The sequence below is a fragment of the Salvia splendens genome, chromosome 6 (genome assembly GCF_004379255.2).
Source record: "Salvia splendens isolate huo1 chromosome 6, SspV2, whole genome shotgun sequence".
NCBI lineage: Eukaryota > Viridiplantae > Streptophyta > Magnoliopsida > Lamiales > Lamiaceae > Salvia > Salvia splendens.
The window spans coordinates 13,218,638-13,232,919 of NC_056037.1; the positions used below are offsets into that span (position 1 = coordinate 13,218,638).

The 14,282-nt window shown below is 43.4% G+C and overlaps 1 protein-coding gene across 2 annotated transcripts; it reads right to left on the reverse strand.

The window, feature by feature from the left end:
* Positions 1-3,419: 3,419 nt before the first annotated feature.
* Positions 3,420-10,110, reverse strand: LOC121808050 (receptor-like serine/threonine-protein kinase ALE2). 2 transcript variants are annotated; one of them, XM_042208387.1, is made up of 14 exons: positions 9,535-10,110; positions 8,306-9,043; positions 8,087-8,221; positions 7,906-7,995; positions 7,766-7,831; positions 7,510-7,614; positions 7,270-7,419; positions 6,954-7,049; positions 6,766-6,873; positions 6,318-6,689; positions 5,547-5,843; positions 5,060-5,440; positions 4,640-4,883; positions 3,420-4,469 (listed from the first exon to the last, which is right to left on the reverse strand). In XM_042208387.1, the coding sequence occupies exons 1-14, from the start codon at positions 9,623-9,625 to the stop codon at positions 3,776-3,778; spliced, it is 3,567 nt and encodes a 1,188-aa protein (XP_042064321.1). In that variant the 5' UTR covers positions 9,626-10,110; the 3' UTR covers positions 3,420-3,775. The 2 variants fall into 2 exon arrangements, with proteins under 2 accessions (XP_042064321.1, XP_042064320.1); XM_042208386.1 differs by having other exon boundaries at positions 5,060-5,449; positions 9,535-10,109.
* Between the last annotated feature and the right edge of the window lie 4,172 nt (positions 10,111-14,282).

Consider the following 14,282-nt stretch of genomic DNA (forward strand, 5'->3'; position numbering starts at 1 on the left):
CTGTGAACGGGTAGAAGGCGAGCCGGTGGAGTTAGATGAGAACCGGGGTGTGCATGAAGATGAGCCACTGCAACCATCCATCGCAGCAACGAAGCCGAGAAGGAATCGACGCCCGCCTGAGAGATTGGGCGATTTTGTTTCCAAATAAGCTCTTGAAAGTTAATGTTTTATTTCTTTTGTTTTTCGTTGTTATTTTGTTTTTTTTTTCAGAATATTAGTGTTTTTCGTTATTTTATTTTTCGTTGAGTCGAGCGTATTATAAACTCCGTTTCAGGTTTTCTTTGTTGGTTCTTTCCCGAGATGTCTAGGAAGGTCGAACCAACCATAGGGTCCTTAGAATATAAATAGGCCTTTGTTCATAATTCCAAGCATGAATGAATATTATTATTGGCCCAACTTCTCGTTGAAATCACAAACCCTAGACGTCGCCTGCCCGGCGGGAACGAATCCCGCGCACAGCCGAACGTTCTTGAGCCGCCGATCGTATCAGGGGCGCCATTTACTTTGTTGCCGTCAATCTTGGTTGCCAGCGAGTTGGGAGGGTGAAACTCTTAACATCTGGTGCTTTCATAGGAGTAACTCAACATGGAATAAAAAGTTTTTTTTTTTGGTATTAAAAAAATGCCTCAACCTCAAACGTTAGGTAGTTGATGGTCGAAGGTCTATTTATTTGATTAGATCTAACCAATCAAAATATGGTTTGCATATTTAATAAATATGTTTTATAGATTTATTTATAAATAGCGGGCCAATCAGACAAAAAGGATTGATCAATGTCTATGTAGCGCAGTAATTGGCATATTGATATTGATATTGCTATTAAGGAAAAGGAATGATATTGCTATTAAGGAAAAGGAAAAGTAAAAGTAAAAAATATTTTGACGCATGTGAGCAAAGTTGTTTTCTATTTTAGCGTAGAGTGAACTATAGGTGGGGTGGTAGGTACTTTTCACAATATAGTATTGTTAAACATTGAATAAGGAGCAAATTGAAGATTTGAGAAGAACAATTGTGATAGATATTGTATATTTGTATTCACTAGAATTATTGTTTTATTTTCTAATATAATACCTCCATCCCTTAAAATTATCAAGTACTTTTATTTTAGTTCGTCCTTTAAAACTATACCCCCTCTATCCCAATTTAGTAATCCAAATTTTTAATTTTAGTTTTTTTTTATTTTATCAATTATGTATTAAAATATGTGTCGCTTCAAATATTATTTAATTTTAGAGTACGTCTCATATATCCTCTCCCCACCTCACCTCATTTACAATTTTTTTACTCATAGGTTCCATTTTTTACGAGCTACAATCTCTACCTAACAAAATAAAATCATTTAGACCATCCGCAATGGGCAGACGATGGCACGCCTGATGGCGCGCATCGTCCGCGCCATTCATCGTCCGCCCCCACTATGGGTGTGCGGCATAGGCCGCGGACGATAGTCGCGGCCTATGCTTCGGGCGAGACTTAAACCGCGGACGATGGCCATCGTCCGCTCCATTGCGGACGTCGCGGACGATGGCCATCGTCCGCGACACCGTCCGCCCCATTGTGAAGGCCGCGGACGATGGCACGCGGTTTCATTTTTTTATATAAATCTCGTTTCTCATTCAGTTGTGCATACGAACATATCGACTATCTCTCAACATATTCTCTTCCAACGAAAATGAATCCCGGCGAAGACACCAATAGTTCTAGTTCGTCTGATTCCGGTCGTTCGATTGACGAAGCATTAGATGCAGCCGTTGAAGAGGCCATGGCGGCATGCTATTCGCAAATGCAGCGCGAGAAGGCGGCGGCTGCAGCGGCGGCTGAGCAAGTCCATCGTCCTATTCGACATAGGACGTATGTCCGACGCAACCACGAGGAAGCTCACAGGCGTCTGGTTGAAGACTATTTTGCCGATCAACCACGTTGGGGCCCGACTGTGTTCCGCCGCCGGTTTCGAATGTCGAGGTACCTTTTTCTCAGCATTGTTCGTACATTGTCTTCACGTGAAGAATACTTCACGTTTCGGGAGGACGGCATCGGGAAACCCGGCCTTACACCATTGCAAAAGTGCACGACTGCTATTCATCAGTTGACATACGGCACCACGGCGGACCTTTTTGACGAGTACCTCCACTGTGGGGAGACTACAGGCCGCGAGTGTCTGAAGTACTTTTGTCGGGGGATAGTAGAGGCCTATGGCGACACATATTTGCGCAAGCCGACAGCCACTGATTGCCAGGGTCTGATGCAGATGCACGAGAGGGCGCACGGGTTTCCTGGGATGCTCGGGAGCATCGACTGTATGCACTGGCAGTGGAAGAACTGTCCGACGGCGTGGAGAGGCCAATTCACAAGTGGATACAAGGGCAGCCACCTGACGATGATCTTCGAAGCCATCGCTGACTATCGGCTTTGGATCTGGCATGCTTACTTCGGCGTAGCCGGGTCGAACAACGACATCAACGTCCTCAACTCGTCCACCCTCTTCACCGACCAATGTAACGGCAACGGCCCGGCCATAGAGTTCACTGCCAACAGACGCCAATACCATATGGGGTACTACTTGGCCGACGGCATCTACCCACGGTGGCCAGTTTTCCTAAAGACGGTCGGCTGCCCGATTGGTGAGAAGAGGGTTTTATTTGCGCAAAAGCAAGAGGCGGCGCGGAAGGATATAGAGCGGGCATTTGGGGTGCTCCAATCACGGTGGGCAATTGTGAAAGGGCCGGCTCGTTTCTGGTACAAGGAAGTCATCGCCGATGTCATATATGCGTGCATAATCATGCACAACATGATAGTCGAGAGTGAAGGCGGAAGCATCACCGATTGGAATGACGACAACCGTGCATCTAGCTCTGCCGGCACATCAACCGAGACACCCGATAGAGGGTTACCGTTAGGTTTCGATGAGGTTTTATCTAGGCAGGCCTCAATGCGCAACCAACAGGAGCATGCGCAGCTCATGAGCGACATGATTGAAGAAGTGTGGGCTCGTAACCGCCGTCGCTGAGTTTGCGTTTTTTATTATTTCGCATTGTAATTTATTAATTTTTATTAAATGAATGAAGTTTTTAAAATTCGTATTTTAAATGTATTTTAGTTTTTTTTTAATTCGTATGTATTTTGTAAATATTACAAAATTGATGATGTGGCACGCCATAGGGCGCCCCACTGCAGGTGGAGAAGGAGGATGATAAAAATGCTGACGTGGCGCGCCATAGGGCGCCCCACTGCGGATGGCCTTACTACTAAGTATTATCCAGCATTTATTAAGATTCGCATCACACTGACACTCAACCTTACAAAATAAAGTCATTTCTCCATTCACAAAATATTAAAACACACATGCACATTTTATAAAACACATGTGCGTATATGACAGTGCACTTATTCGTAACGGATAGAGTAATAATTGATGGATATATTGTCAAAAACTGTCGGTGGACATTTTTATTTCACCAAACATAATGTTTTCTTTTCATTATTCTAATATCGACACAAATAAAATCTAAGATAGCAATTCAATGAAAACTCATCATACTCCCCCTAAAGAAAACTGCTTCTGATCTATAGTAATTAAAATTGATACAACATTTTATGTACAAAAATGCACCATGAACATCACTAGTCACAGCTTCAATCATGCTTGCAGAACCCGGCTGCTCCGATCTTCGATAACTGCGATCTTCCCCCAGCGTCGCATTCGATATATCGCCTGATAACAATCGGAGAACAGAAGTAGCTGAGCTTTACAGAGGTGACAAGAGCACAAGACTATTCATTGAGATCCATGCCACAACTTGAACATCACCCCATGCTCGCTCACGCTGCCCCGAGACAACTGCCTCATCGTCTTCCACAGTGGCTTCATCTTGCTTGTTCTTAGAGGTCCCGAGCTTGAGTGCCTCCTGAACGACTCAGAGTCTTCTCTCCCGGGCATGGCAGAGGAACTCAGTAGCTCAGACATCGAGAGATCTCTCTCAAGGTCGAGCAGATAATCATAATCTGAGACGGTGGAGTGAGGCGAAAGTAAAGGAGCCGGCAGCGTGTTCGAGTTGGTACTGTTTCTAGCTTCCATTAGCATGGACAAATCCTCCTGGCTCGAGGTTCTAGAAGGCATCTCTTTCATACTGTCACACTCGCTGCATATGAGTTTCAGAGCCTGCACGACTTCGCCCATGAAAGGCCGGTGTGACACCTCCGGTTCCACGCACATCGAAGCAATTGCAGCTACTTTTGCAATACTGTCGAAAGGCACATCAGGAGCCACGGATTGGTCAATCATCGACTCCAAACCTTCTCTACTTGTTAGCAGAGGCCGTGCCCAAGCGACTAAGTTCTCCAGACCGGGTTGCTGAGACATGTCCACCGGCTTCTTTCCGGTTAAGAGTTCTAGCAGGACTACACCGTAGCTGTAGACGTCGCTCTTCACCAGCAGATGTCCCGTCATAGCATACTCTGGAGCCACATACCTTGCACGATACGAGGAAATGAAAATCATATTAAGCTTATGATTCATCAACCCTCCACCAGAATTTATTAATTAGAGTTAATTAATTAGTACAATGGATGCATCGGCGTGTGCCTCTTAAGCTTATGATGAAAACAAATGTGTTATCTAAAAGAAATGAGAGTGGCATACCCAAAAGTCCCCATGACACGTGTTGAAATGTGTTTGTTGTCCTCATCCAACGCAGCACGTGCTAAACCGAAATCGGATACCTTTGGTGTGAAATCATCTTCCAACAAGATGTTGCTGGCCTTGAAATCCCTGTGAATGACACGAGGGCTCGAATCTTCGTGCAAATAAGCGAGAGCTCGGGCAGCTCCAAGGGCGATTTTTAGCCGAGCACCCCAGTCAAGTGGAGATCTTTCTTTGTCAATGCCTAAGAGAAAAGTATCATCTTTAGAAATCACATAAGAAAAGAGGCACTCAATGGTGCATCCGCCCTAATTAGGAATTGGTACCCTAATTGAGGTAGACACACTGTACATCTGGAGGCAGCACACAAGTTTTTGTCAAAAAACAGAATAAGTAAATGATTGAATAGATGATTCATACCATGTAAATGAGATTCCACGCTGCCATTTGGTACTAACTGGTAAACTAAACAGCGGGTGCGATCCTCGACACATATGCCAATCAGCTTGACCAAGTTCCTATGATGAAGCCGGCTCAGCATCTCGACTTCAGCCAAGAATTCACGGCCACTGTGTTGATCATATCTTTTGAGCACTTTAATCGCAACTTTTGCACCATCCTCAAACACACCACTGTAAACACGTCCGAAGCCACCTTCACCTAGTACATTTGCCTCATTGAAGAAATCGGTCGCCTTGTCTATTTCACTAGAACTGTAAGTTTTCGCAGACCCAGTATAAGCCGCCATGCTTGAACCCAGCGAGAACGAAGGAGAACTCATCGCACTTCCAGTTCTAGACACTGCGATACCTACATCATAGTTTATACTTTTCTTATCAGTGAAAGTTCCACATTCCAGAAAAAAAGTGAGTTGTAGCACCTAGCAAGACTTGAAGGAATTCAATACCCGATGACTTTGCGAGGGAACGGATGGTTGTTGGTGGAGTAGGGTCCAGTCGAAAAGCAGACTGTCGATCTCTGAAGAGAAAAACCCATGCAGCAGCACACACTAAGACTAAAGCTACAAAGCAAGATAAGATTATTATTGCAAGTATGCTTCTGTTGAGCCCACGCTTATGCTGATTTCGACTAACGTCAACTCCAAGAGGCTGTATAGTCCTTCCATTATTGCCCTGACCGGGGTAAGGTTTACTCGGTATGATGTTAATGGTGGATGGAGGCAGAGGTGGAGAAGGTGGGAGCCCTATCAATTCAATATGCAAACTCGAGTACTTAGGCTAAGCTATAATAAAAGGAGATAATTGCTAACCAGAACCCAAATTTTGGGCATTGTTGCAAGTTCGATCCAAATTTGAACTGTTGCAATTAAAGCCTAACTTTACATATTGTGGCAAATTAGACTCCCTCTAAAATTTCCAGCAACTGATTGTCGACGATTTATTAACTGCCCCAAATACACAATGTCATTTGTCACCAACTGGGACACTATAATACACATGTAAATGAGTAGTGCCACATCAGTTATAATCAGTGACCTGAATATTTAGAAGAGGTCTAATCTTCAATAAATTGTAAAGCAGGCTAGTAGGGTTTAATTGCAACAGTTTGAACTTTGAAGCTTAGGCCGAATTTGAAATAATGCCCAAAATTTGGATTTAATTAACAATCATCTCTAATTTTAAAGTATGGTTTAACTACAGAAGGTTGGCTTGGTTACCTGGGTATCTAACATATAGTACATCGTATTCACCAAAAATCGATGTTTTTATGACAACTTGTTTGTGCCAAAATCTTCCAAATGTAAGATATGCTGTGGTATCATCGAATTTCTCTCCAAGTGGTAACAAATCAATAAGGACAACAGTTTTTTCTGTATCATCTCCAGCTGCATTTGCTCCCATGATGCGAACTTGGCTTTGCCTCATGAAAACACCGGCTGCAACTTCAGCTGCTAATTCCGAGACTAAAGGAAAGAAGGTATACAATGCTATGGACAGACGGAGCCCCACTTGTATTGGCAACACACAAACACATGGAGCTTCAGGAGGTCCATAAGCTAATGGCTCGGTGCATGTTAGGGGCGCACAATCTATACAATTACCAAGTAAAATTGAGTCTAAGCAACCACATAATAAACGATGCAGTAAAGCAAAAGGTACATTTACCTGCATTAGGAGGCGGAGGAGGTAGCGCTCGTATAGGAGGCAGCAGAGGCAGATTTGGGCTTTGCTGTGATGAAGCAGATGGGGGCATACTAGGCTGAAGAGAGGGAACTACGAACCAGAGAATATAAAGCTTTCAGTATAAGATGTCGAATGACAGTATAGAATTTGAAGTTGAGAATTACTCATACTTTTAGGCTGGTTAGATGGAGATGCTGGAGATCGAGCTGGAATAGGAGAATAACTACTATTTACTTCAGGGTGTGGGGATGAAGGCACCGAAGAGCCTGTGAAGTTGATCGATGATTAGTAGACATCTGAACCAAAAACTAAGAGACATAATAGCAAGCTAGAGATACGAGTGAAACAGAGACACACTCGTGAAATTGCTCTGAATTGTATCTTGGATTAGCTTTTTCTTCCAAAGAACAAAGTAACTAAAGGAATGAATGTTTCTAGGAAAGAATCATGTCAAGATTAAATAAATGAACTTTCAAGAGAGATAACCTGAAGATGGAGGAAGCATGGCATTTGGAGGTGGAGCACGGGAAGTATTTAAAGCCTTCGAATGATGTGGCCTTGGGGAATGAGACTTGGAAAACTGAAGCGGAGGCGAAGCACTACTAGATCGTCCTTGAGTGTTTGTTGCAGTAGGAGCTGAATCACAAGAAGCGCCATACTATTACTCATGCCTCCTTTTCTTTATATGGAAATTAGAAGGAAACTAGCTCAAAATTGACAACTAACCTTCTGCTGGGGAGCGACTTAATGGCGCATGAATAGGGGCGATTCTATCTCTGTGTGCTACAACTGGCCTAGAGGCTGATTTCTTGCTGATCACTGGAGGAGGTGCTGAGAATAAAATGGATGAACCAACATAAATTTTGGCATCTACTAATGAGACTCATTATCCAAAAACATATACTCAATTATAATATTAATAACATCCATACACAATGAAGATCTGTATCGCCATATTCTAATCCAGGCACTATCATTATACCTGGGGGGCTAGATGGGGATTTGTGTACAACTGTTTTGGTAGGTGGAGAATTTCGTGGAGAGATATCTGGCACGGTACAGAAGAAGTCAGCTCATGATCTTGTATTATATTCAAACCAGAAAAGCAAATGAATGGCAAACCTGGGGGAAGGGAAGGTGGTTCATTTGGCAAAACTGAGTGTGAGGATGGTGGGGATTCCGGCATTCTCGTAGGAGCTGGAACGTTTGAAACTGCATTCAAATTATTTTGTTTTAGAGATATACATCACATAAAGGGGAAGAGTCCAGCAACACCATCCAAAATTTCTGAGCTGTCAAGTACCTGGAGCAATTGCAGACGGAGGACTATCACTAACAGGTGCTAGAGATTTGTCAGAAGCCGGAGGTGCAGATTTTGAAACTGCTGGATGAGGTTGCTTGTCTGGTGGTGAACTGCTTGAAGGTGAAATCACGGGTGCTGCATATAGCAATTATAAATCAATCCGAACCATTTATGTGCCAACAGGGTGACATTATTTTAAAAAGGAGCTACCAGAACTACCTGGAGTGTGCACTATAAAAGGAGGGTGTTCCACATGTTGCGGGGAAGGTGGAATAGGTGTTGTGGATGGGACGGGGTGTGGACTCGAAGAAGGTGGTGGAACAAAAGGAGCTGGAGTTGATTTTGAAGGAGGAATAGGTGGTGTGAATGGGACAGGGTTTGGACTCGAAGATGGTGGTGGAATGAAAGGACTTGGAGTTCGTTTTGAAGGAGGGCTTCCGGAAGGGGGAATAGGTGGTGCGAGTGGGATAGGGTCTTGGCTCGAAGATGGTGGTGGAACGAAAGGATTTGGGGCCGGTAACGAAGGAGGAATAGGCGGTGCGAGTGGGGCCAGGTCTGGACTCGATGATGGTGGTGGAACGAAAGGATTTAGAGTTGGTTTTGAAGGAGTGTCTGCTGAAGGAGGAATAGGTGGTGTGAGTGTGGTAGGGTCAGGAGACAATGCTGGTGGTGGAACCAAAGGATTTGGAGTGGGGGGGCTCGCAGAAGGAGGAATAGGTGGCGTGGATAGGACTGGGTCAGGAGGCAACGTCGGTGGTGGAACCAAAGGATTTGGAGTGGGGGGGTTCGCGGAAGGAGGAATAGGTGGCGTGGATAGGGCAGGGTCCGGAGTAGCAGCTGGTGGGGGAACAAAAGGAATCGGAATTGGAGTTGGTGTTGAAGGACTGGGCAGTGTGGTTTGAGGTGACGGTGCAGACTGGAAAGAAGGCACTGCAAAAGCAGGTTGCAAACCTATCCCTGAAGATATCATCATTGAGAGATTAGATAAACATGAGAATTATGCTCAACCGGATTGGACTGATCACAGAAGACTACTCAATCGGTTGAGCTACCCGAGTTGCTGCTTTGCTTATTAAAACATTCACATCATACACAAAGCAGCCTGGTTTTCCTTGTTCAACACGAGAAACTGTAATCTACAGTATATTTTAAACCCAATACATGTTTTACATTTACACATGATATTTTCCAGCCTAGGAATTGGAGTTGGTTGTCAGAAAACCAAAAGGAAACCAATTTCCTTAAATAATTATGCATGCAGTGTAGATTAATTCAAGAAATCCACTAAATTCATGATTCACACATCATAAAATTTGAGAAATATGAATCAGCTTTACATTACCAGAACTACCAAAACATTAATTCAGAATAAGAATTGACAGCATTCCTCATTAAATGAACATAAATATCATACACAGAAAAAAACAGCAAAAAGTAGAGGAAATTACCAGCAGATCCTTGAATCACCAACAAACAAGCAAAGGCCAAAACTTGAAGCAACATACCCAAATCTCGCAGCATCACCAACTCCATGCCCATCCCATACACACACACACACACAAACAATTGTATACAACAACCGCAATCAAAATCCTCAGCTCAAAGTTGAGTTTGATACATAGATTGCAGAGTGAGAAAGAGGAGAGAGATCCCAAACTCCCTCTCTAATTCAAGAGAAATGGGTGGCATGAGACTTGAAGCAATAAACAAGAAAAGGGGTTAGGCTAAAGCTGGAGACCCACAAGAAGGAAGAGTGAGAGGCAAGCAAGAAACGAGAGAGGAGAAGCATTGGTTTCTTCAAAAGCCCAAAAACTGTCCTTGAAAAGAAGCATGTGCAAAGCAGGAAAAAACTCAATCTTTTTCTTGTGAATAAAATTAAAGGGGATTGAGAGAAGGGGAGAGGAATCCAAAAAGCAGCTAGTGTGAAAAATTGGAGGTGTGAGGGAAGAGATTGGCATGTTCTCGCTGCAACAAACAGCCGTTTCTAACATGTGAGTAATTAAGTATTGGCTTGTTGTGTATATTGAAAGCTAAGCAGCCAACTTCTTGTGCCCAATTTAAATCTAAAACCAAAAACAATCAGACAACTCTAATTACTACTTTTTCTAATTAATGAATACTGTCCATAGTTGAGGATTTCACAAATTGTTGGTGCAAATTATTAATTAAATGGGACAAATTTAACAATACAAAATATCGAAAATTGTTAATTTAATTTTTAACAAATGTTGCTACGCACTGTTGGTTTCTGGGATTACAAGAGATAACAGAACCGAGCGTAATACAACCCAAAAGAAAGGAAAAGAAGGAACTGAACTTTAGAAAGTACAACGTAGAATCGAAACTACTAAACCAGTAAGATTAGCCGAGTCGAGGAGGTCTCTTCCCGCAAGACGAGATACGCCCCGGTAGTGCTCTTCGGTTTGGCGTGTCGTCCCCAAAGGTAAAACGGCTACGTCTCTATTGATGCAGCACCGCAATCAGTAGAGCTCCGACGAACGGGATGGAGGAGAGGGCAGAGCTTCGACAGAAAACAATGCAGAGAGAGGGAGAGAGCTTATGATGCAGAATGCTTGTATGTGTGTCTCCTAATGCAGTGGTATGGCTAGCCTATTTATAGGCCAAGCCACCATGCAGGGTCAACCAGCCATTGAAGGCTCATCATGGCAATTCATAACCGACGTCGGTTACAGGCGTGTGGCTGGAGTGTGCCACCCGTGTGTGGAGCGTGTGGATTTCTCACGTGGCAGCCGTGACTGTGCCTCGCTTGACGACGTGTCAAGCCACTTGGATTGCTGACTCAGCGGTGGTCTAAAAAGAATAGTTTGGGCCAAGCACCAAGCCCAAAGACCACCCAAAGACCAATTGCCAAGATCCAAGACCAAGTCCAAGTCCAAGTCCAAGTCCATGATCAAGATCAAGATCGGGATCGGGATCGGGATCAGGCCCGCGACCCGCGACCGCGAGCACGTGCACGGGCTCGGGCGGGCGGCGGCGGCGACGGCCGCGCGCGCGTGTGGGCTCTTTCACCCATCTTGGTCCACTATAATTATTAAGTAACATAAAGTCACTTAATTTATACACATTAAAAGATGTGTTAATCCTCCAATGTGGGATAATTAACACTAGTTAATTATTCCCTAAGCTCCAACTCCAAGCTTTAATTAAAAGCTAATTATGCCCAACTTTAATCCACTATTTCTCACTCACCGGAAATCGGATTTGAGAAAGTGAATATACTACATTTATCTACGTAAAATGTAGATCGACGCTATGTCATTTAATTTCACAAAATTAAATGTCTCGTCACATTTATTATGTGGTCAAAATCCATTGACCGGGCATATTTATTACCATGATTTCTACAATCCCCCACATGAGTGGAAATAGCCGAATGCATATGCATGCAGACACAAGCTCAACCCTCGAGAGGTATATAAGCATAAGGATAGGTAGTTGTTGGCTTTGAACCTTCCATAGTCGACACCATCGGATACACAGGCGGCTTAGTAGCGCGATGCTTTGAACTAATCCCCCACGGCGTGCACCGAGACAATGGTGTTAACGCTTAAACACCTCAACCTCATCCGTTCTCACGTTTTGTGTCCATTGCGGTCTTGGACACCACTTTGGATTCATAAGTGTATTTTATGAAGCGACCACACTTCACACTTACATAGGTGATTCTTAGTCAAGTACCTTGCCATACTTGGTCTCTTTGAGAACTCCATCTCTTTGAGATTCTTAAGAACCATTAGAAGTCATAGACTTGGCCTTTACCACTAGGCAAGTTCTCCAACACTCTATTGCTCTCTAGGGAATAGATATAGTTGAGTGTTTCTCATGAACTCTCATAGCTTAGTTGTCCCTTTGAACCAAGTTCTTGGGATCTCCAGTCATCATGGTTGGGTTACCGCTATGATAATTCTTTAGTTGGTGGATTTCAAACCCATTCCCTCTAGCAACTTATTCATTTGATCACGGTTTAACCCTTTGGTTAGCGGATCCGCTAGATTATCTATTGACTTCACATAGTCATTTGTAATCACGCCAGTTGTGATCAAATGTCTCACGGTGTTATGTCGTCGACGTATATGTCGAGACTTACCGTTATAGAGACCATAGTTTGCCCTTCCAATAGCCGCTTGGCTATCGCAGTGGATTAGCACTGGTGGCACTGGCTTAGACCAACATGAAATATCTTCAAGGAAGTTCTTTAGCCACTCGGCTTCCTCACCCGCCTTATCTAAGGCAATGAACTCCGATTCCATTGTTGATCGGGCTATACATGTCTGTTTTGTGGATTTCCACGATACAACACCTCCCCCAATAGTAAAGACGTATCCACTTGTTGAAAGTGAGTCTCTATTATCGGATATCCAATTGGCATCACAGTACCCTTCAAGTACCGGGGGTATCTCGAGAAGTGTAGCCCAAGATTTTGAGTATGTTTTAAATATCTCAAAACCCTCACAAGAGCTCTCCAATGCTCTTTGCTTGGATTGCTCGTGTAACGACTCAACTTGTTCACGGCACAAGCAATGTCAGGTCGAGTGCAATTAGTCAAGTACATAATGCACCCGATGACCCGTGCATACTCTTCTTGTGCAACGGGCTCGCCTTTGTTCTTGCTCAAGTGAACGTCGAGTTCAATTGGAGTCTTAACCGGCGCGCCATCATAGGCTTTGAATTTATTCAATATCTTCTCAACATAATGTGATTGTGTTAAGATGATTTCATCATTCGTTCTTAGAATCTTCATTCCAAGAATTACATCGGCTAGACCCATGTCTTTCATGTCAAAGTTTCTCTTTAACATGGCCTTTGTATCGTTAATTACTTGAGTGTTGCTACCCAAGATTAACATATCATCAACGTAGAGACTCACTATAACATGACCGTTATTAGTGCTCTTGATGTAGACACATTTGTCGCACTCGTTGATTTTAAACCCATTTGATAACATCACATTATCAAACTTCAAGTGCCACTGCAATGGCGCTTGTTTCAATCCATATATGGACTTTACGAGCTTGCATACCTTTTTCTCTTGTCCAGGTACTACAAACCCTTCGGGTTGTTCCATATAGATTTCATCTTCTAGTTCACCATTTAGAAACGCGGTCTTTACATCCATTTGATGAATCTCAAGATTGTGCAATGCAGCAATAGCGAGAAGCACTCGTATAGATGTAATCCTTGTTACAGGTGAATAGGTATCGAAGAAGTCATGTCCTTCCTTTTGTTTAAAACCCTTTACTACTAATCGGGCTTTATACTTATCAACTGTTCCATCGGCCTTAAACTTTCTTTTAAGAACCCATTTGCATCCTAAAGGTTTAGCACCTTCGGGCAAATCAACCAACACCCATGTGTGGTTTAGCAAAATTGAATCAATTTCGCTTTGAACAGCTTCTCTCCAATGCAGCCCGTCTGGGCCTGCAAAGGCTACTTTTATCGATGTTGGTTCTTCATCCAACATGAAAGCAATATAGTCAGGACCAAAACTTTTTGGTGTTCTGACTCTATTACCACGTCTTAGTACTGTATCTTTTGGATCGGGCCTTGCACGCTTGCGCGATTCAGGTTCCGCATCCGCTGATTTAGAACTAGTGGCTTCTTCTTCCACTGGTTTAGAACTAGTGGTTTCTTCAATTCTTGTCTCAGAATTGGTTGAGACTTTTTCCTTGTCTTTGCAAGGAAATGTATTTTCGAGAAATACAGCATTCCTCGACTCAATTGTTGTTCCTACTGTGATAGTCGATATTTCAGACTTGTGAACAACAAATCGATATGCACTACTGTTAAGTGCATATCCAGTGAAGATGCAATCAACCGTCTTAGGTCCGATTGTAACTTCTTTGGGCGGAGGAACCATCACCTTTGCCAAACACCCCCACACTTTGAGGTATTTGTAGGGTGGCTTCCTTCCCTTCCACAACTCATAAGGAGTGACATCTTTTCCTTTGAGAGAGATCTTATTCAAGATATAGTTGGCTGTCAAAACAGCTTCCCCCCACATGTTATGTGGTAATCCTGAAGTTAGAAGCAGTGCATTCATCATCTCTTTTAGAGTTCGATTTTTGCGTTCTGCAACACCATTAGATTGTGGTGAATATGGAGCAGTTGTTTGATGAATTATACCACTTGTGTTGCATAACTCCTCAAACGGGGCTACATATTCTCCTCCTCTATC

What these genes read in the sequence shown, in the direction of transcription:
- LOC121808050 (XM_042208386.1), bottom strand. Translation starts at nt 9,625, where the DNA reads ATGGGCATGGAGTTGGTGATGCTGCGAGATTTGGGTATGTTGCTTCAA. An exon ending in GGTGATTCAAGGATCTGCTG is followed by an intron (nt 9,044 to 9,534) that starts GTAATTTCCTCT and finishes TGATATCTTCAG; the next exon opens with GGATAGGTTTGCAACCTGCT. An exon ending in TCCATCTAACCAGCCTAAAA is followed by an intron (nt 6,874 to 6,953) that starts GTATGAGTAATT and finishes TCTGGTTCGTAG; the next exon opens with TTCCCTCTCTTCAGCCTAGT.